A 22420-nucleotide genomic window follows, 5' to 3' on the forward strand; every position below is an offset into this window, starting at 1 on the left:
ACAGCCTGTGGGACTGGGTCAAGGCAGCCCCTGGCAGTGTCGGATCAGGCCAGCAACAGCCCATGACAGTGTGGGCTGGGGCCAGAGCCTGTGGGCTGCCATGGGGCAGGAGCCCAAGCCCTTGGCAGCCCATGGCAGTGGGATTGCAGCTAGCAGCAACCCCAGCAGTCCACTGTAGCGTGGGACCAGAGCCCTAGACAGCCTGCAGAAGTAGGGCCAGAGCCTCTGGGTTACTGCGGGGCTGGGACCAAAACCCGAGTCCTCGGCAGCCCAACAAGGGCTAGAGTCAGCCCCCAGCAGCAGGGGGGTGGAGCCTGTGATAGCCTGCAGCAGTACAGCAGGCAGTCTGGCCTGGGCAAGGGTAGCAAGCCCAACAACCCAGCAGAACTGGTGATAGTCCCCCTGCTCTTCCCGTCAGCTGGCAGCTGAGGGCTGTGGCAGGGAACCTTCTCTAGTCTGGCAAGTTATCTGGTTTGAGACGATTCAGGTCGCAAGGGTGCCAGATAAGAGATGTCCAACCTGTATATACTTAATTTGGTGTTGGACCTTCTGTCAAAAGGCCATTGGTTATTGTATACTCTTGTTCACAATTGCTTTTCAGTTCTCGTAATGTAAAATATTGCATATGTTTCTTTCTTTAGCTGTTACATTCTATTATTATATATCTGTCTACTTTGAAAGGTATGCTATGTAAAACTTTTGATTTTTTTTTTTTTTATCAGTGGGTGAATGCAAGAGAGAAATTTCAACAAGCAGCTGATCTTATTGATGCAGAACAACGCATGAAAAAGTCCATGTGGGGTCAGTTTTGGTCAGCCCACCAGAGATTTTTCAAGTACCTCTGCATAGCATCCAAAGTCAAAAGGGTGGTACAGCTAGCTCGAGAAGAGATCAAGAATGGGAAAGTAAGTGATTTAAAACTGGTTATAGTTTAGCACATTTCGGAAGCCTCTTTGCGTGTAGTATCACGTAGATTAATGCTAGGAATAAAGCCATTTGTAGAACTAATGTGTTTTGAAGGCATGTCTTTCAGTTTTCTGAGGTTGTTCTTTATAGCAAATCTCTGTTTCTCTCAAGTAAAAAATCATGTTTTTATTATTAGAATTCCATGGCTTTGTGTTTTTGTTTTTGTTTTTCTTTACAGTGTGTTGTTATTGGACTACAGTCCACGGGAGAAGCAAGAACGTTAGAAGCTTTGGAGGAGGGTGGTGGAGAATTGAATGACTTTGTTTCCACAGCAAAGTAAGTCTTACTTTTTTGTTATTGCAGCAGTGCATCTGAATGAATTTTTGTGCCAAAGAATGGGGGGGAGAGACGACCGAAAACACGCTATGTGACCATTCTGCCTACCCCAACTAACAGAGGTCAACGAACATTCATTCTTAATTTTGTTTTTCCTTACGCAGAGGAGTTTTGCAGTCTCTCATTGAGAAGCACTTCCCAGCTCCTGACAGGAAGAAGCTTTTTAGTTTGCTGGGAATAGATCTGACTGCTCAAAGTAATAATAATTCACCCAGGGACAGTCCTTGTAAGGAGAACAAAATGAAGAAACGGAAAGGTAAAGTGCAAGCTATTCTTCTTATGTATTTGTAATTTATTGAGATAGTAGGAGAACTTGAAATTGCACAGATTAAGTCTTGTAGAATGACCTTGTCTGGGTAAAAATGAGGAGTCATGTGGCATCTTACAGACTACTCGATTTATTTGGGCATAAGCTTTTGTGGGTAAATACCACTGTCAGATGCATCCAATGAAGTGATTACGAAAGCTTATGCCTAAAATATTCTTTAGAGTGTCACAGGACTTCTAATGAGTGGCAGCTAGAAACAATTAGGATAGCTAATGGAATCTGGTTATTGAAGAATCAAATCTTGTACCTTCTATCTTTTTAATAGTATACATATGAAAGGAAGTTGCAACCTTTGTGATTCACCAGAATTTAAAGATCTAAATTGCATTCTGTTACATTAATGCACCAAAAAGTTGCATTTTAGTACTTAAGCTCCCTTTTTTTTCCCTAGTCACTGCAAAGACACTGTGAAAAATAGACTACAGATTTCTAATATCACTTTATTATTTTGGGAAAGAATAGGTGAGGAAATAACTAGAGAAACCAAGAAAGCTCGTAAAACAAGTGGCCTTGCTGGGAGCAGTTCTGATGAGAGTGAAAGTGAGTCTGATGCCTCAGACATCGAAGAAAGTGACAATGAGAGCTCCAAGTTTTTGAGTTCTGGAGATGATGATGACTTTAACCCATTCAGAGATGAATCCAGTGAGGATGACGAAGATGGTAAGATAACATGGATAATCTTAAGAATTTAGCTGTATTTCTGAATAGTGTATGTCAAAATATTTAAAACAATTCAGTATGAGAGAAATGGGAGGGAATTTGTAATAAATGTATAGTCTGAAAACATTAGTTCTTCTTTTGATCCTGAAATTACAGTTCTGCAACTGTCATGTGCTTCATGGCTTACATATGACAGTAGTACCTGACACAGCTTTTAAAAGTGTTTTAAACTGCTTTTATGACCCAGAATTTAATCAACTGGAAGATTCATAGAATTTGTCATTGTACTAAGGAAATATTTTTAATTTTTTTTAAATAGGGAAGTGACTTATTTTGAAGATGTCTTGAGTGTTTACTTAATATTTTACTTAACTTTAGATCCCTGGTTAATTAGAAAAGACCACAAGAAAAATAAAGACAAAAAAAAGAAGAAAAGCATAGACCCAGATTCCATACAGAGTGCCTTATTAGCTTCTGGTCTTGGATCAAAACGACCTAGCAGTTTTTCTTCCTCTGCTGTTACCACTGCTTCTAGCACCAATACATCAGGTATGAATAAATTTTGGAGCTATCTTTTGAGTTTCTTTACTGTATTCCAGCAATTACAAAGCATTTTAAAAAGCTTAATTTCTTAAAGAATTGTTTTATCTTTAACTTTTAGCTAACAGCCATACTAACAGCAGCTTTGTAACAAGTCAAGATGCTGTTGAAAGAGCCCAGCAGATGAAAAAAGAATTGCTTGATAAACTGGAAAAATTAGCAGAAGACCTTCCTCCTAATACATTGGATGAACTTATAGATGCACTTGGTGGTCCTGAGAATGTGGCTGAGGTAGGTCCAGAATGACTATTGTGGTGTAGCTGTTTTTCAAGATCTGTTATGATGTGAGCTGTGTTTTAGACTATTAAGATGGTAGGTAAGTCTATTAATTTTGCAGGTCTTTATAACTCCAAATATTATAGAATGAAATGTAAAGATTGGTGGTGAACAGTTTCAGAGAAGAGATCTGAGTAGATAAGGACTGGAAAATATTGCTAGGTTTGGATTTTTCAGTTTAAAATAGATAATAGGTATTTCTTCATTGGGTGAAGAATGCTAGCTTCTTTATTTCTTCTCTGTTATTAATTTCCTAACTAGTTAGCTAAAGCTGAGACACTGTATAAAGTCGTATAACTGTGCTACTCTTCCTTTATTCTGGGTTTATCTCCCCCAAAATCCGGGCAGAAAAGGATCTAGAGTGGAGTTGAGGATCTGGAGGTGGGGGGGGGGTATAATTGTTTTATACACTAGTGCTAAGGACCTCTCTCCTTTAGGCTGCCTGTCTATCCAACCGACATTTTCCTTGTTCTTTTAGTTCATAAGAGATCCTGTTACTTTTAGGGAAGTTCTTTAGAGTTCTAGTTCCTTTGTTTTGGTGCTCCTTAAATTCCTCCTCTTATTCCTTCACCACCCATTTTTGTGGTATTCCTAGTTGCCTAGCAGGAGATCACAGCATCAAGCTCTGATTCCTTCACAGCTTTCCATACTTGAATTTACTAAATATTATGGCTTATGTACACGAACAATTAGATCATGGTAAGTTAGTGTCTGAATCTGTCTTGCACAATTAGCCAGTCACAGTCTCTGTCCATCGGCACTCTGCTGATTTGTGTTGTTTTGTTAACATCTTTTGAGCTAGTTCTGTTTCAAAAGGAAGTCAATCTATTCACGTGTTTAGTCCTGCTAGGAGTGCAGTTGGATTGGACTAGATGACCTCTTGAGCTCCCTTCTAGTCCTGCAATTCTGTGTATCGGGAGGGTGGACAGACAGACTGACCATGGCAGGTTATTGTAGGGTAAATTCACATCATAGCTTGCTTCTGTCTAATTGTTTGAATAGACAAAGGCTTACACTTGTGAATTTCATGACTTTACTACAGTAATAGTGAAATTCTCTAGCTACTGATGATGCCTCCATTATTGGGCAATAAAAGAAAACTAAGATTGTTTCTCCATTCCTTCTGAATAATCTGTTTTCTTGGGTTGCCTTTTTGATTCTCAAGGTCATTCCCAGATAGGAGTATTGTCCTCCGCTCAATGTTTCATAAGTCAGGCAGCTTCAGTTATAAAATGTATCTTGGTCTTTGGATACTTGCAGTGAATTGTTTGCTGTCTTCTAATGATAGTGTGTGGATAAATAGCACTGATGTTTGAAGTAATTTCATGTGCTGTAATTTCAGCACCTCTGCGATAAGGTTAAAAATATTTATTTGTTTTAAAGATGACAGGCCGCAAAGGAAGAGTTGTAAGCAATGATGATGGCAGCATATCTTATGAGTCAAGGTCTGAACTTGATGTTCCTGTTGAAATTCTAAATATCACCGAAAAGCAGAGATTCATGGATGGAGACAAGGTAAGCTACTTTTATGTAACTTCACAGAATTGTTTTATGTTTGAGAAATGTGTAGCAGGTCTGTCCACAAGCTATAGACACTAAACTGTAAAATTGCAGTTCCAGACAAACAATTTAGGAGCATAGTATAATGATCCACAGCATAGTATATTCCACTTTGCTCCTAAAAAGATTTATCAAATACATAACTTTTATGGAATGCCTTGAAGGTCAACAGGCTTTTTCAGCTGGCAATGGGAATTTAACCATCAGTTTTAATAAGCCCTTTCAAATTCAAGTCGATGCTTCTAAAAATCAATCTTCTGATACAGCACTAATTTAAAAAAAATCCAAGGCTCTTCTGCTCCCCTGCTGTGTTCATAAATATATCATCTGGAATACTAGGCAGTACTTGACACCTTCATCGCAAAAAAAGATTGCAGGGAGCTATACAGAAAGATCAATGAGTGACTTGTCATGGAAAAACTTGTGCGGAAAGGCTGCATATGTTTTGAAAAAAATTGTAATTATGTACCTTAGAAAGGAGACTAAAAGATATAATAAAAGTGTAAAATAATAGTACAGAGAAGAGAGATGGGTTTTGTCTTCATTTCATAATAAAAGAACAAGGGAACAACTTTCAGTGAAATGTGACTAGCTAATAGAGAAATACTTTTTTACACAAAATGTAATTTGCTTGAAATTCATTCCCATAGGATATTGTTGAAACAAATGTTCAAATAAGGATTGGATATTTTTATGGATAAAAAAAATAATCTAAAATTGTTAGATATTTTGAAAAGGATATACGAACTGTTTTATCTACCTATTGTGATGTTTCTTGCATCTTCCGCTGAAGTATATGGTGGTGTCCGCTGTCAAAGAACCATGCTTCTGGAAGAGTCTGAGAGCAATATTAGATGTGTTTGGATCTGTCCCCCTCCCCCCTTTATCTCTCCAACCATTTTCCTGTTCTTTTGTCAGTTGTTTTTCTAGTAATAGTGATAGTAACCCTCTCACAGAGCCTGAGTGATGTAGTAGACCCACAACTTAACAAAGAAACAGTTATAGGACTAGGTGCATCTCTGACTTCTTGCTGAGCTCACTTGGCTACACCTGCTCATGTTTCAGTTCCCATGATCTCACCACTCTGGGGATGCAATCAAAACTCTTCTGGTCTGAGACTGGGTTTTCCACAGCAGTACACTATGGCTCAAACTCTGCTTATTTCAAACAGATCCATGTCAGTGTACCTGCAGTTCTTGCCTCTGAGAGCAAAATGGCTTTCTTAAATCAAATGAGAAAAGAGGCTTTAAAACTAGTTGTACATGTATGTCTCTTACCTAACCGCTTACCAGCTTCCTTGAAACATAGGAAGGCCTAGTTTCTTCAGCCCCTTCAATCGATCTACCCCATCAGTAGCTTCCAACAATTGTTTCTACTCTAGATTAAGCAACTTGAAACTGTTGTTAGGCTTTTACAATATGGTAGCCATTTTGGTCCCAGGATATGAGACACAAGGTAGTTAGGGCAATATATTTTATTGGACCAGTTTCTGATGTTGTAAAGTACCAGCTTTCAAACTACTCAAGAGTTCTTGAGGTCTGAGGAAAGAAACAGACCTGAAGAACTCTTGAGTAGTTTGAAAGTTGTATCTTCCATCAACAGAATCTGGTCCAATAAAATATGAATTTTTAGCTACCTCATGTCTGATGCACCTTTTGGTCCCCAGCTTTTGCAGAATAAGCAATAACCAGCTTTTAAACTAAATCCATACATTCATATAGTAAACATTCTAATTATTGGTTCACAGAGGTCCACAGACCGTGTTTTCCACCTGAAAGTTTTACTCTGACCTACCCCTCACTATTTTGCTCAAGTGAGTTGTAACTTAACTTTGCTTTTGCAATTTTGTTACAAGTTGCATGTAAACATTTAAATCTTTTTATCCCATTTTATATAAATAAGTATTTTCACCTGAGAGGACCAAATGGTCCTATACTTTGCTATCAAGCTGCCTTTATCCATTGCAATAGTCTTATAATTTATATAGCTTGTGGTCAGCTGCCACTTTGTAAGAAAAGGGCTTCAGTTGCTATTGGAGTTTTTCTCCCTTTCTTTCATGAGTGGTTGGCCTACACGCTTGGACACAGCAGAATTGGATGTACATCTTTGCTGTTCTCAGCTTCCAAGGAGGAGTTACTGGGGTAGTATAGTGATAGCATTTGATGTGGAAAAGGATCGTGTGCCTCTGTTGTATTTGTTTAGCCTAAACTCAAGAATATTAAAACTGATTTCCCCCCAAGTGATAAGTACCAAAGCTAGTGCTGTAGCTCCAGTCAGATAGCTATAGGGAATTCCAAAATCAGCTGTCTTTTTCCACAGGTTTGGTCTCAAAATCACTGTTAACTGGCAACTTTTTCTTCTATATAAAAGAACATTGCAATCATCTCAGAAGCTGCCAGCTCAGGTATTTCATTACAAGCAGACCGTAGAGCTAAAAATCAGAGACGGAGAGTGCACATGACTTTGGAGTTACCATGGAGTGCAGATAGAGCAATTCAGCAATTTGGTGAGTAATTGCAGTATTTTAATTTATCAAGTTCAGATGATCTAATGCACTGGGCATATCCATAGTTAGTTTTGGTATAATATGGAGTGTTCTTTGGGTGCTGTGATTCCATTTCTCGTGATTAAAAATGGTGTTGTAGAGAGAGCTTTGTAAATGCTAGAATTAATTGTGTTATATGTACTATGCATCTTAATGAGAAGTGCTGAGTGTTGCATTTCATAATGTTCGCATGCACATGATTTTACAGTAGCATGTTCATCAGAATCAGCCACTTTCTAAATGTGGAGCGGCAGAATTGATAGGTTTAGTTTTATTTAAATTCTACCCCTCTGCCAATCCCATAGTAGGCCAACTTTCTCTGTGCCCACCAGGACAATTTTTACATGTAGGTAAGTGTAAAAAGTTTAGGTAAAATTGCTAGTATACCTTGTTGCATATTATGTGTATCCCCAAACATTCCCCCTTTGTGGTATATAAATAGGATGGTTTTTCTGATTTATATTTTTAGAAGATTTGGATCCCTATCACAGTGACTCTTTGCGTGCGTGTGTGTGTGTGTGTGTGTGCGCGCGCGCACTTACTATTGTTTGGTTACAATTCTAGAGGAGACTTAGTTTTATTTTCTCATCAAGTGTTCTGGATAGCTCCTGGGTGGGATTTAACACTTTTTTCCACTTTTAAATTCACAGGAAGAACTCACAGATCAAATCAAGTTACTGCACCAGAGTATGTGTTTTTAATTTCCGAATTGGCAGGAGAGCAAAGATTTGCATCAATAGTTGCCAAAAGATTAGAGAGCTTGGTAAGACTGTTACATATAGCTCATAGTTAAAGAAATGTACCTAGTTTATTTTTGAGGCCAGAGATTGCTTGTATGTTTTAATTACAAAGGTATTATCTTGACAGGGAGCTCTCACTCATGGTGACAGAAGAGCAACAGAAACTCGAGACCTTAGCAGGTTCAACTTCGACAACAAGGTGACATCTCCTTAGATGTTGGGGATGGGGGGGTTCATTAAAAACTGATTGCCACAATATTTGTACTGGGCAAAATGGAAAGCTACAAGTGCTGGTGGAGGAATTCTCTCCTGTTCTTCCTTTCTGAACTGTTGCCTTTTGCTTCTTTCTCTGCCTGCTGCTTGGGGAGGGAATGCTGTACTTTTTTACAGCACATCTAGATGACTGTTGGGTAAAGCTCTATGTTTTAACCCTAAGCAGTTTCACTGTCTTTCAGTCAATATGCAGAGCGTCTTGAACCTTGGGAAATGAGCATTTTAAAGGAGAAGTTAACAGACTGAGCTGTTACCATAGAGTACATTTTGTTAACGAAAAATTCATTAGTATTTTTCCCCTTTTTCTTCATGCTCTAACATAATTGTAATTTTGAACTGTCAATGGAAAATCTATATGCAGGCAAAGTTTAAAAATAGTTCTTTAACCGCAGTGAATACCGATATGAGTACTATGATTCTGAGGCTTAAACCCATGCACAAAATTTGTACAGTTCTGTAACTTACTTTTTTTCTTAACAGTATGGCAGAAATGCTTTGGAGATAGTTATGAAATCTATTGTGAATTTAGATTCACCAATGGTGTCCCCACCTGCTGACTATCCTGGAGAATTTTTTAAAGGTAAACGAAGTTCACTGTTTCCTAATCCCTAGCTTTTGGTCTTTCTTTCTCAAACACATCTGTTTTTTGTAAATGGTAGCAAGTTAGATTTAAATTTAAAGAATTATTCTTGGTATCAAGTTGTTTAATTATGTTCATATTAACAATACAATTCTAATTTGTTTACATTTGAAAGTTTTATGAACTAATTTTTAGCCCAAATGTGAGATCAGTTCCCACATGATAAATATAGCTGAATATAATTCCCATAAAATGATATATGGATATCGCTTGCTTAGGGAAAATTGGAGTTAAATTATCTTTAAATTGTGTTTTCCTGAAATGGGTACCAGTTTCAGGAAATGCTACAAGTCTTGTCTAGTTGTGGCTATTTAACCGTAGGATTACCAGTAACTGTTAAAATTTGCCTGGTTGTTGCCATTTTTCAAAACCGTATTTTACTCTTAGCATAAAGATCAGTCATATTTTAGATGTAATTATATAGAACTTATGGGGAGGTCAAAGCTTTAGAATTGGATGTTTGGGACAGAAGTGGGGGTTATCTGGTCCTCCAGAGATAGGACAACTGTATTTGTGTTAGCTTTTTTCATTTTCTTGGCAATGATATTTTTTAGAGTGCAGGACAAAAGTCATTTCAGTTCTTGTAATTTTTTTTTCTCCCCTTAGATGTTCGGCAAGGATTAATAGGCGTGGGCCTAATAAATGTGGAAGACCGATCAGGAATTCTGACACTTGATAAAGGTATTGGTTTTGATATCTCTGTAGAATGTTGGTAACTAATTATTTATTGTCAAATCAGAAATAACCTTTTGTGATGATAAAACCACAAATGTGGCAGTGAGATTTGTGGTCAAAAATGGCACCTGGAATTTTTCTCTCATTAAGTCTCTAGACTTGAAGTTAATCTCCCAAATATGTGTTTTATTGCAAAAATACGTGTTTAGCTTTGATCCTTTTGAGAAATTTCACTGTCGTTAATTTTTTAAAACATTTTAATTCTAGTTCGGGTTTTTATGTCTATCAGTATTCTTTCCTAAACTGTGTGCTTTACACATCATATGTGATTCTTTTTAGATTACAACAATATAGGAAAATTCTTGAATAGAATTCTGGGTATGGAGGTGCATCAGCAGAATGCTTTATTCCAGTATTTCTCTGATACGTTAAATGCAGTTATACAAAATGCTAAGAAGAATGGAAGATATGACATGGGTATTTTAGGTAAGTAAATAAAATTTTTTTTTTCCTTTTCTTAATGCTCCTTAATCTGCTTCTCTTACATAAACTCTTATATTTGTTCTTTAAGATCTGGGTTCTGGCGATGAGAAGGTCAGAAAGGCAGATGCTAAGAAGTTTTTAACTCCAGGATACTCTACGTCTGGGCATGTAGAATTATACACAGTAAGTTAATTCCATGTTTTTTCAAAGTGCCTTACCTTTAGTTTTTCCTTTATCTGAGAAGTTTCAAATTAAAGGATTTTCAATTGAGACTTGACATCCCACTATGGAGGCTTATAAAACCTGTTACTAAAAGAATTAAGTTCCTTGACTTGTAAAAAGCACTGTTAAACTGTTTGACTTAATTGTTCCAAAATGTGATGTTGATGCACCCATGTTTTAATATCCCTCTAGATCAGCGTAGAAAGAGGAATGTCTTGGGAAGAAGCAACTAAGCTTTGGGCTGAGCAAACTGGACCAGATGATGGATTTTATTTATCTTCACAAGTGAGACTCTCTTATTAAAATGTTCTTTTCATATTTCTCAGATGCATTTTTAATCTCACTGAACAATTTTAGGGCTACCCCAGTAAACTCCAATAATTAAAATTTCTTTTACTTTAAATGTATAAAGTGAATATGTTGAGAAGTTTAAAAAAATAATTTATTTTCAGTCCAATATAATCGCTTGTTTATCAGTTTAGAAAAATGCTTTCAAATTTTTATAAACCACAAAATCATTCTTAAAGTGAATTTGTCTAACTTTAATCATCAAGCACTGACAGAACTTAACACATTGTTTTATGTGGTTTTCATCTTTAGAGTGTGTGCTCATGCTGAATGCATGGAAAGCGGAGTATAAACTCAAACACTACTAGGGTGTGGATTTCTGGTGATCATAACACATCTCTTGGAAGCCAGTGCATTATCTTTCACCATGTGTCAAACTACCATTAAGACATGTTATTTACTACACCATAATACACACCTTGTCATGTCATATTGGTACTCTCTCTACTCATTATAGTTGTGGACCAATATGTGTATAAAAGAATTGTAATATATGTGGACAGTTTAAGTATACTTTGTGAAGTGATTTATTAGAATCTGGATAGCCATGCAACACCTCTACTTCTGTTCACATCTATTGAATGCATAATTATTTAGAGAAAAGACTGTCCATGTTTAAATTTGTAATATTTTTTCCAGATAAGAAATAATAAGAAAACTGCCATCTTGGTAAAGGAAGTAAATCCCAAAAAGAAGCTTTTCTTAGTATACAGACCAAACACTGGGAAACAACTCAAATTGGAAACATATTCAGACTTAAAAAAGAAATATAAGAAGGTAATCTTTTAAATCAGCTTTCTTAAAAAGTAGTTGCTTTGTGGTAACAAAAAAGGTGCAGGATTTTTCAACACCAATGTCTGTCCACACACAATATGGTGGCAAGTTAAAGAAATATTTAGCTAATGTTTATGTGATAAATGTCATTGAGTACAAGCCTGTAGTTTATTCTAAGAGATCTGAGATTTTGCAGATTGGCCTAGCCAAATAGTGTTTTTTATATGCAAAAACTTAACAAAAGTTCAGACATTTCATTAAGACTTTCCATAACCTAGCAGCAGCTTTGAAACTTCAGTTAAACTTACAGAGGATGCTTTAAGCCCCTGCATGCCTGAATGCTATATACAGTATATGCTAACCATTCTGAATGTTTGGGTGTTGCCCTGCTACTCTTTCTAAATTACTGATATTAACCCTTTTATTTGTTTTTTTTTCAAGATCATATTACACTAACACAATTGCTTTAGTAGCCAATGTTTTCATAGGCAAGTCGAATGTGAAATGTTAAAAACTTACACGTTTAGTGTAAGAACAAGTTCACTGAAGTGTGATATCTGAGCTTATGACTTTATATATGAGCTTCTGCAATCTACAGATATTTCAGTCAGTGAGATTTTGCTCTAACTAAACATTTATTTATATCCTTAGCAGGATTTCTGGTTTTATCATTGATGTACCAAAATGTTTGCAGAGCATTATAATTTGGATTGTTCATATTTAGTACTCAAAGGCGCATGAGTGTTATTCGTTGCCCCATTGCCACAAACAACATACTGTGTGCTGGTCTGTAGTTTTCAGAAGCCAGTTTTCAGAAGCCACATTTATATTTTAATACAACTTTTAAATGGCTTTTCAGGTACCATCTGAAGATGCTCTACCACATTGGCTAGAGCAGTATAGTTCGTCAGCAGATACCTGTACCCATGCTTATTGGTTAGTATTTCTATATATAAAACATGTTTTCTAGGTGTTTGACTAAAGCTGCTACTTTATCACTTGGACCAGGAGTCTGCTATTAAATTTATCAACTTTTTGTCCATATCTCCATAAAAATTCCAAGGCTAATATTGGTCAGTCCTAACTTCTGAACAAGTATCAAAGTCAGCAGTTCAAGTGGTAATCTGCAACTTCTTACCTTATGAGAGAGATGAAACTATTACTTTGTTTTTCAGACTTCTCTTTTTAGTTCAAAAGGGTCATAATGAAGAAATTTGTAATAACTCAGAAGGACTAAAAGGATCTTTCTGATGCTTTGGTAAACATAGTAATCTGTTGGGATATAGCGGATATAAATAACTTGAAAAAATATAAAATTAGTAACTAGCTAGATTCAGAGTTCAGGTTATTAAAATACACAACATTAGTTTTAATGCTGATTCTCCTAGCAGTATGCTGTTAAACCTTCAACATCTGGTGCTTGACTCCTCAGTGCGAACCACTAATGAAGAATGTCAGTGCATTAGTACATGAACATCTGAATTTGTTTACAGAGCACTTACCCATTAGAAAGAGCAAAAGGGTATTATTGGTCAGAGACTAAGTTGGTATAAGTTAGTGTAGCTCTATTGTCTTTAATGAACCTATGTCAGTTGATGCCTTCTGAGGATTTAGCTTTAGATGTACTAATAGTCTTTCAAGTCTTTAAAAGCTATTTTGTGAGGTAGCTTTACCCATGTCCTTATCTCTCTGTCCAGCTTGACCATCTTAACATTTTCATCTTTTAGTGTTTACTTCTTTAATTAAAACCTTTATTTGTGCAAGAAGAAAAAATATTTTAAAATTCCGGGGGAGGTGGGGGTGGGTGGGTGTGTGTGTGTGTGTGTGTGTGTGTGTGTGTGTATAAACTTTTTCCCTCTTTCAGGAGAGGCAATTGTAAGAAAGCAAGCCTTGGATTAGTTTGTGAAGTGGGCCTCCGCTGTCGAACTTACTTCGTCTTGTGTGGTTCTGTACTAAGTGTCTGGACAAAAGTGGAAGGAGTTTTAGCCTCTGTGAGTGGTACAAATGTGAAAATGCAGATAGTTCGGCTAAGAGCAGAGGATGGACAGAGGATTGTAGGTAAGATTGTCCAATATTTTATCTTTTTCTTGCTGGACCACTTAGAAATTAGAGTATGGGAGACTAGTCCTTCATGACTTAATACAGAATTCAAAATACTTATTTATGAGTTGTTGGCGTGAGATTAAGGGGGATGACCTATTCCAAACTAGCTTTCTCCTGAAAACTTCCATCAGCCAGAGCTGAAGAGAGTGGGTGGGGAGGATTTTTTAGAGCAGGTAAGTCACTTCAAGCTAAACAGCAGACTTGGTGCTGTTAGAGCAAGGGTCATTGTACCCCTGTACTACAGAATCAAAATGTTGCACCTTCCTTCTCCTATTTAGCACTTCATGCATATTTTCCAACAAAGGCAAGAGCCATCTTTACCCACATATACTTGCTGTTCTCTGCCACCCAGTAAGTTTAGACTCCATCTTTTTCCACATAGTTAATCTTTAAAACCAGAATTGCTCAACTTTTCAGCCTTATAGATGGGTGGGAAACCCCAAATTCAATCACTAAAATACTCACTTCTGCAATGCTTGTGGGATATTGAAGTCACAAATGGTCTTGGCTGAAAAATGAGTGGAGTGGCTCATGAGTGGAGAATGTAGAACTAAATATTAACTCTACTGACTTTAGTGACTTTTAAAACTGGTTTAAACTGGATTTTTTCTCTTTATCCCTGAACTGATGTGCTTTTTTAACCAGTTCTACCCAACCAGAAGAGGATAAACAGCTAGTTGTTGCCTTGTTCATCATTTAGCTCTAGGTACAGTAAGAGTAGATGAAGTTATACTTCCCTAAAGACAATTCACATTTTTATCTGCTAGTCTGTAACTGAAGGATCAGATGACTTTTGAATATACTTCTTTTAGTTGGAAACAGAACCTATTGTAGTGCTTGTAAGTTCTTAAAGCTGTGACATTGAAAATAAAATATTTTTATGCAAAAGCTCTCACTGACATACAAGGAACCTAGAAGTTTTTTTAGCATACACACGTTTTATACATTTTAGGAAGTACAACTGACTTGTTGCTAATTACAGGTTTGCTCATTCCTGCAAATTGTGTATCACCCCTTGTAAACCTCCTGTCAACATCAGACCAGTCTCAACAGCTTGCAGTACAACAGCAGCAGATATGGCAACAGCATCACCCACAGAGCATCACCAACTTCAACAATGCATAAGAGGACAGACTATAATATTGACTTTGGTGTTTGAGAAAAGGCTGTAAAAGCATATCACTTGCATAAAAATCAGGGACAGATTCCAAAGAATTATAACTTTTTCAGTTCAGTGGTGTACCCTCAGAAGTACTTTGGGAATAAAAAGGTACATAAAGAATGGTAGAACTGAAAGCCAGCAGTTGCTTATGGTGGTGCATCTGTCTATGCTCTCGGTGGAGCTTCCTGTTTGCTTTTACTTTTGGCCTTTTAAGCCACAAACCACAATTAGTTTGAAAATGCTTGAAAATTCCCAAACAGGCTTTATTTTTATCTTGTCATACAGTGCTCAGGGTTTAACGCAGTACATCAATGCCATTGCTGTGGGAGATAACCTCGAATGCATGTATTGAGTATATATAGAAAATATATATTGGGTTTTTCTCTTCAACTTGTAAGTTTATATAAGCATGAAAACTAGAGATTGCACATCATGCATTCATTCAGGTTCCTTCCCAGTTTGACAGTTGCATGTCTTTGGAAACAGGCATGAACAGGATAAACACCCAAGTCAAGAATTCAGAGAGAAACAATCTTAGTTGTACAGCATTGGTTATTGCATTTTTATAGTGTTTATACCCAAGTATTGTATTTTTCTGGTTCTCTCATGGAGGTTATATATTTGAGTCTGCAACATGTTTTTTGTGATAAGCATCTTAAATTAAAAAGTTATTTCACTTTAATGTGTTAATGGTATTCCTAATATGTAATACAAAGGTGGCTTAAAAGCCTTTCCTTTAAAATTAAAATACTACTTTAATCTGAGTTGACCATGGAAACAAAGTGAAAATTCACTTCCATCTCACATACAGTTTTATATTTTTTACTTCATTAATGTAATGTAATTTAATTTGTCATTTGTAAGATGAAACCTTATTTGAGCTGTAAAAATTAGACTATGGGAAACTTTTGAGGGTTCCGCTATATGTGCTGTTTCTGTTACCCAGTAACTTGAATACTGTTTAATATGTTGTAAGACATTGTAGAGTTTATCTGGAGCTGTTTAAAAGAAATTGTAATGTACAAATGTGAATAGTCACTTATCTATAATATGGGTAAGTTTTGTTTTGCCTATAATAGTAGATGTTTATAAGAAAGTGAAGGACAATGTTTGTCATTTCTTGCTTGCACAGGTTGCACTATTGAAAAATTGAGATTGTATAAACCTGTCCAAAAAGCTGCAAGATACCAAAATCTTGTAGATGTCAAATAAAATGTTATTGTACTAACAACTGGAGTGTTTAGGCAATCACTGTACTCCAAAAGTAACAAGTCTCGTATGGAATTCTGCAAGACTTGAATGGCCCAGTTATGTAAGCTAGTCTTCTATCTTATGGTCCATGTCAATCTGTAAGTTTAAACTAGTGGCTGAGACGAGAGAAACTCTATACTGAACTTTAGTGTATATTTTACAAGTAGATCTGTAAATAAAGGGTAAAGCTCAGGATAAATGGTTGATTTGATGATCCATGGTGGTAGTGCCTGCCTCACTTGCTTAAACACTTACTCAGTGGATCATATTCTGATATCTGTGATATAAATCTGGAGTGACTCTATGGAACTGAGATCAGAAATTGATCTAATAACCTAGGGTTTAACTCAGTTACATTAAATGACCAGTGTGAAGTACCATTATTTCCCTACTTTTAGCACATGCAGCACTAACACAGGAAGAACTCATGAATTTGGAGGGAAATGTGTATATGCAGGATATTCCATGTTTTACTCAGCCAGCAATCTAAAAATCAGCACATGAACAAAAATGCATTTTGAAATAGATTTGTTACTACAGTTGATGGGTCTGAGACTAATGCGGGCAGCAGCTATACTGCTAGCAAGTAGTTCTAACATAGGTACTAGTAAGGGCTGTTCTATTTGTAACTGTGAAATTGCAAGACAGCCCTGCCCTGACTTCACCCTGTACTTTGTTCTATGGGGGAATTACTTTTGTTGCAGTGTCATCAGCAAATACACAAATAAACATAATTTTTTAATCTTCCTTATATCAAGCTAGAAAAATCAGTACAGTCTGAGATGAGGATCTTATTTTTCAGTAAGATGGTTCTAACCAGTCTGAAACTCAAGAAATGATTTCAAATATACTTTTTCATTTGTTCTGAGAGGCCACTTACTCTCAACTATGAATTTTTGTGCAATAAAATAATACTAACATGTTCCCAGATTGGAAACCTGAATGATGTGGCTGCAGTGCAAGTGCAAAACCTTGTCAAGAAACTTCTGTCCTCCCCCTTCCATGCAATTCTGATGGAAAATTATGCCATTTTCCAAGCAGTTCTTTGTTTCAGGAGAGAGATATTTTTAATAGTCTGAAACAATCAAACCAATAACTCACTGCACACTTTCCTCTGTCACAAAGTGATTTCCTTCCATCTTCGTCCTTAGGTTACAGATGTATAAGAACTGTTTCCGCACTGCTATTATCATTGTTTTTGCTATCTCGATCTTTCCCTAGGCTTATGCCATTGGTTTCCTGATGCAGTCTGCTACTGAATCCAGACCCTCCGCTTTGGAGGGAATATCCCAGTAGGCTGTTATGAACTTCTGTTTTAACTAAGGTCTTGTCTTCAACCTATTGCTTCCTATGTAAACAACTAAGTCTTCATTTTTTTATTTATTTATATATATATATATTCACACACGCACAACCTTTAGATAGCTAGAAGTGCTAAAGGTGAACACAGCCACATAGTACAGTGGATATGCCATCCTAGCATATCTAATAAAGTCAGATGTCAGAAAATGGAAGGGGCCATAAGAGAGACACATCACGTGATATAAACTAAAGGGGAGGCAAGACCCTACTTATCACTTGATCCCTATTTTGTCACAGATCATTGTTCCGCTTAGACAAGTAGTAACAAAATACATTTGTAAAATTAAAGCTGGGTATAGATGTCATAAGATTAATTGTTCTTGTCTGTGGCACCTATCATTCCAATAATGAATGAGGCCCAGAGCCATGCTATTCAAAGTGTGTAGGAGTACAGAATGTAAAAATGTTTGAACTGTCTTGGGCTGGAGTTAGAGAGGGGATCAGATAGTTTTACATTTTGGGTCAAAATCCACTGACCTTATTCACTTATCCTCAACTACGCTACAAAATCATCCATAGTTTTTGCTGAAACCGTCCAGCAAGTTTTCAAACTTATAGTCAGCCTATGATTCTCTAGCCGCAACATACACAAACCTACATGGGATGAACTTGAAGTCCTCCAAAGATGCTGGTTGTCTAGTCAGTGTCTTGAACTGTTTTGTATAAATGAAGACAATTCTACAAACTAAATGTTTTGAGAAATGAGTTGTTTTGGAATTTTGCTTTTATTGTTGGGATACATTTTGCTTAAATCTGATAGTATGTTATGTATCTCTGTAGATAGAACAGGTGTATATAGAGATCTTAAAGAAAACTAAGTTCATTAATGTAAGTATCTCCTGTAAATCTGGACTGTAATGATTTTGTTCTCAGTCTTTTTCCCTTTTAAGATGTCTCAAAAGCCTTATTCCCATTTATTTTTACCTGCCAAACATAGCATTTGTGTATATATTAAAATACATACAAAAATGTCCATGGATATCTGCATGCACTGGGTTTTTCTGTTTTTTAGTCATTGTATATTCTCAACTATTAACTGTCTTCCATAATTTCTTCCAAGTGTATTATGGATTTTTGTTTCCATATTTTTAGCTTGCAATGCATTGTTTTGAAAGAAACTGATTCCTGATGTTGTTGTTAGATTAGTACCACTCACTTTTTAAGACTTATAACCGAGGGAAGCAATAGTTTGAATTTTGATTCCATTTATGCTCATACATGTTCATATCCAGTCTCTTTAGCCTTTTAGTACATAATGGATGCTTTAGCATACATTTAAGTAAATGCTTCTAAGTGTAGAATGGGAAGAGAATATCTTCAATCAGTGCATCATGAACTCCTACAGCTCGGGCACGATTGAAAGCAGAGGATCTTCAACTAGAATTGATCATCTAAAAACAGCACTGTAGTTATTCCTAACTCATAGATGTATGGTGAACAGTACTTAACATGGGTATAACTTTTCAAAGTCCTCTACAGTGGTTGTGGGTATGTTAAAGAGAGAAGATGCTGCTGCCCTCATGCTTTCCCAGGGAGAGTCTTATGCTTAATTTTAATACATCAATTCATAAAAAGGAAGTGTAGATGGTGATGTAATTAGAAATTGAGTCTGCGGAACAAGTGGCAAATTATCCATATTTAAATCTAGGTCTGAACTCCTGGGGAAACACTGTTATCAGAAGGAGACCATCCCTATACCTGTAGAAGCCACCTAAATTATGGTGGGATTTTTCACAACCCTATTGTGGGTGATAGTGGAAGTTTAGTTTCATAAGCAATTCCAAGACACTGTGGGGTTGGAAAATAAATAGATAAAAGTTAAGGCAAATTTAATTTATCCCTTACTCTGCTATTAAAACTAGAGGCCATCAAAACCTAAAGGCAATATTCCCCATCAGCTCTTATCTGTGAGAAGGATTTATTTAACATCCTTGTTATTACACTGTACATTCCAGACTAAAATATCATCAAAGGAAAAATCTCATTACACACAGACAAAATTAATCTCTCTGCTAATTCTATTACTGATGCAGGCTTCACTAAGAAATTATGAGCCTTAGGAAATATTTAAACCGTTTCTTCAGTGAAGTGCAAGCTATGATATAATTTTTTGGAATAATCTCCTGCCAGAGACTGCTCAGAAACTTTGTGTGCTTTTGCTTCTCTTAACCCAAAGGGTTCCCATCGGAGACAGACATCAGTCTGCTTCCATTTGGATAAGATACTTTAAATTGCTGTTTGATTTTTTTCTTTGTTTTACTATTTCCCAAAATTGTGCACTTAGATTCTAGTGCTTCTGTGATATCATTAATTATCTACAACTAATGAAGACTCTCAAGCATTAGAGCCACATTTCATTTTTATTGATTTTTTTTCTCTTTTTCCTGGGTGCATGGGTGGAATTCTGAAAAGAACAGCTAGTAAATTGAAGTCCTCTACCATCAGCATCCCTTTGAAATCCAAATCTAGATTTTTTTATTTCTTTTTTGAGCCCTTGCTGTAGGCACACATGCAGAATTTATTGTTGATCAGCTAAGTTTACAATGGGTTCTAAAGGGCATGAAACTGAGAAATGTAGGTCCGATCAGGCTGAGTTGTCTCCTTTTAAATCTGATGAGAGGGATTTAATTACTCCAAGGTTTGACGTTCAGTGCTGCTGTTTGGAGAGGTGAATAAAATACATGGATAAGGAATGAAATGATGTCCAAGGTCTGAGCCTGCAATTGCAGGTGGATGAGTGCAGGGAAGAGCAGAGGAGAAAGAGTATTACTCACCCTCTGCAGTAATGGATGTTCTTCAACATAGGTGTCTCTGTGGGTGCTCCTGTTAGGTGATTATGAAGCAGAGTGCCCGCTGAAGGTGGGAACTTTGGTCGACATAGTGTCCTTATGGACAGCTGTGAGGATGGAGGGACCAAACAGGATTCCCCATGAGGAGTATGTGTTGAGGGTGAAATGAGTTGTGAAAGTATGGATGGATGACCAGGTAGCTGATTTACAGATATCTGACAGGGGAATGCCCTGGATATATGCAGTTGATGCAGCCATGGCTCTGGTTGAGTATGCATGAAGTTGTGCAGGCGGTTTTTTGCCAAAGGCTGCGTATGCCACTTGCATGCACTCCAATATTCATTTGGAGAGTGTGAAAGGAAATGAGAAGTCCAGAGATGGTTTAGCAGTTCACAATCTGTTGGTTCTGTGAATGTGTGGTTCTATATATGTAGAACGTGATGGCCCTGCGGAGGTTGAGGGTATGGAGCATTGCTTGTACCTCATGTCATGAGATTTAGGAAACGACACAGGTAAGTTGATGGGTTCATTGCAATGGAACGCAGAGGGGCCTTTGGCATGAACTTGGGGTGAGGCCAAAGTACCACCTTGTCTTTATGGAAGATGATGAATGATGGGTCCGTCATCAGGGCCCCAATTTCTCCAACCCTTCTGGTGGATGTTATAGCCACAAGGAAGACCACCTTCATGGAGAGGTGGAGCAATGAGTAGGTTGCTATTGGTTCAAAGGGCTTTCTCGTTAGGGCTCTAAGAAAGAGATTGAGGTCCCCAGTGGGGAATGGTGGTTTGATGGGTGGGAAGGTGTTTTGCAGGCCTTTAAGAAATCTTTTAGTTATCGGGTGTGTGAACACTGATGTATCATTTATTTGTTGTTGGTGTTATCCTGGAAAAGGAGAGCTATATTATAGTTTTGTTCAGTGGGTTCCATTTTAAGAGACAGTTTGCCTCAAGGTTTTTTCCCATCATGGAGGTTTTCCCGCTCAAACTGTTAATTTGCACACGGTACAACCTTGTGCACCCCTCCCAAATAGGCTGTGCACTTATTACTATCTGGTGCACTCAGCACTAAAACGCTGCACACCGCCCCTGGGAAGCTGCATTCAACACCTAGGTTCATTAACATATTTTTCCCGCCTCTGGGCCAATAAAAGCCCTGAGGTATCAAGGGCTCGGGTCCTTGGTTTTTCCCAACCTTGGATTTCATCATTTTGTTGCTCCCTTGTTTGTATATTGTTCTGCCTGAAGCTCGGATACCATCTTGGTAATCTGAGGCCTGGACTTTTGAAGTGTGCTACCCTTGTGTGGTGAATACCCACAAGGTTTCCTTTTGCATTGGCCATTGGAACCAGGACTCTCTTCCTCGATCATCCTCATTGGATTACCTGCCTACTGGATCAAATGGTGTTGCTGAAGGACAGACCAGACTATTTCCAGAGGGGACTCCTTTCTGGATTGAGGATCCATATCGGGGCTCGTCTCTCCAAAGAGGACTCGCCACTGTGGGATCTCCCTGCTTGTCCTCCCCAGAGGCTTCCAAATAGCCCGAGGGTCGAAGGTCGCAGGCATTGATCGCCTCAGGCTTTGTATATATACCTTGTGTACCTAGGGAACTGTTCTATCTCCGTTCTTCTGGTTAGGGTGGGTTGGTTTGTTGTGATTTGCTGATAGTTGTGTATTCACTTTATTTCCATCAAATACATGGTTTGGCCCTAAAACTGTGTGTGCCTGATTTGTGGCTAGTAATCCACTGGTGATTAGATTCGGATCTTTCTTCTGTGTAGGGACTCCCTTTCCCCATTTTACATCTTCACCATTGGCCATTTTTAATTTAATTGCTTGTCCACATCCCTAGGGCAACAATGTAGAGCTGTGATAACAGTGATATGGACTTTAAGGGAGCTCAGGGAAAGGCGCAATTTCTTAAGCTCCATGATGTATTGCAGAACAGCAGGTAGTGGATCTGAGGCCGCATCAAGGTTGTTTCTATTGGAATACCATGAAGGACAGGAGAGGGCTGATTTGGCGACTCCTGACCTGAGCTTCAAAAGGTTTGCCTGTTGTGAGAGGACTGAGATGGGGTAGGCTGGTCGGCGGATTGCCACCTTCTTCCCTGGTTACTGGTGCTTTCTCTGGTTGTACTGCCTCTGTGGGTGAGCCAAGGGCAGGTTTGTATCTTTGTGTATAATCATTGTTCTGTTTTTGGTTCGACACAGGAACCTGAGTGCCCAGCGTACAAAGAATAGTCCTAGAGTCTTTCAAGGAATGCATGTTGATAGACTCCGCAAAGAGCTTTTGGGCTCTCAAACTAGAGTTCTTCTGGACTTCCT

At 37.6% G+C, this 22420-nt stretch overlaps 1 protein-coding gene across 2 annotated transcripts in view; it reads left to right on the plus strand.

Moving 5' to 3' along the window:
• The window catches only part of SBNO1 (strawberry notch homolog 1), a 47190-nt gene extending 31268 nt beyond the window's left edge, over positions 1-15922 (plus strand). For both annotated transcript variants that reach the window (XM_075898549.1, XM_075898550.1), the window contains 19 exons: positions 723-905; positions 1145-1242; positions 1407-1558; positions 2093-2290; positions 2669-2839; positions 2952-3121; positions 4550-4681; positions 7097-7232; positions 7922-8034; positions 8139-8210; positions 8765-8864; positions 9531-9605; positions 9939-10085; positions 10171-10265; positions 10497-10589; positions 11292-11429; positions 12286-12362; positions 13291-13484; positions 14512-15922. In XM_075898549.1, coding sequence (XP_075754664.1) covers positions 723-905; positions 1145-1242; positions 1407-1558; positions 2093-2290; positions 2669-2839; positions 2952-3121; positions 4550-4681; positions 7097-7232; positions 7922-8034; positions 8139-8210; positions 8765-8864; positions 9531-9605; positions 9939-10085; positions 10171-10265; positions 10497-10589; positions 11292-11429; positions 12286-12362; positions 13291-13484; positions 14512-14654 — 2487 coding nt within the window. In that variant the 3' untranslated portion in view covers positions 14655-15922. The remainder of the gene's footprint in view (positions 1-722; positions 906-1144; positions 1243-1406; positions 1559-2092; positions 2291-2668; positions 2840-2951; positions 3122-4549; positions 4682-7096; positions 7233-7921; positions 8035-8138; positions 8211-8764; positions 8865-9530; positions 9606-9938; positions 10086-10170; positions 10266-10496; positions 10590-11291; positions 11430-12285; positions 12363-13290; positions 13485-14511) is intronic.
• Positions 15923-22420: the final 6498 nt, after the last annotated feature.

This window comes from Pelodiscus sinensis, chromosome 15, assembly GCF_049634645.1.
Source record: "Pelodiscus sinensis isolate JC-2024 chromosome 15, ASM4963464v1, whole genome shotgun sequence".
NCBI lineage: Eukaryota > Metazoa > Chordata > Testudines > Trionychidae > Pelodiscus > Pelodiscus sinensis.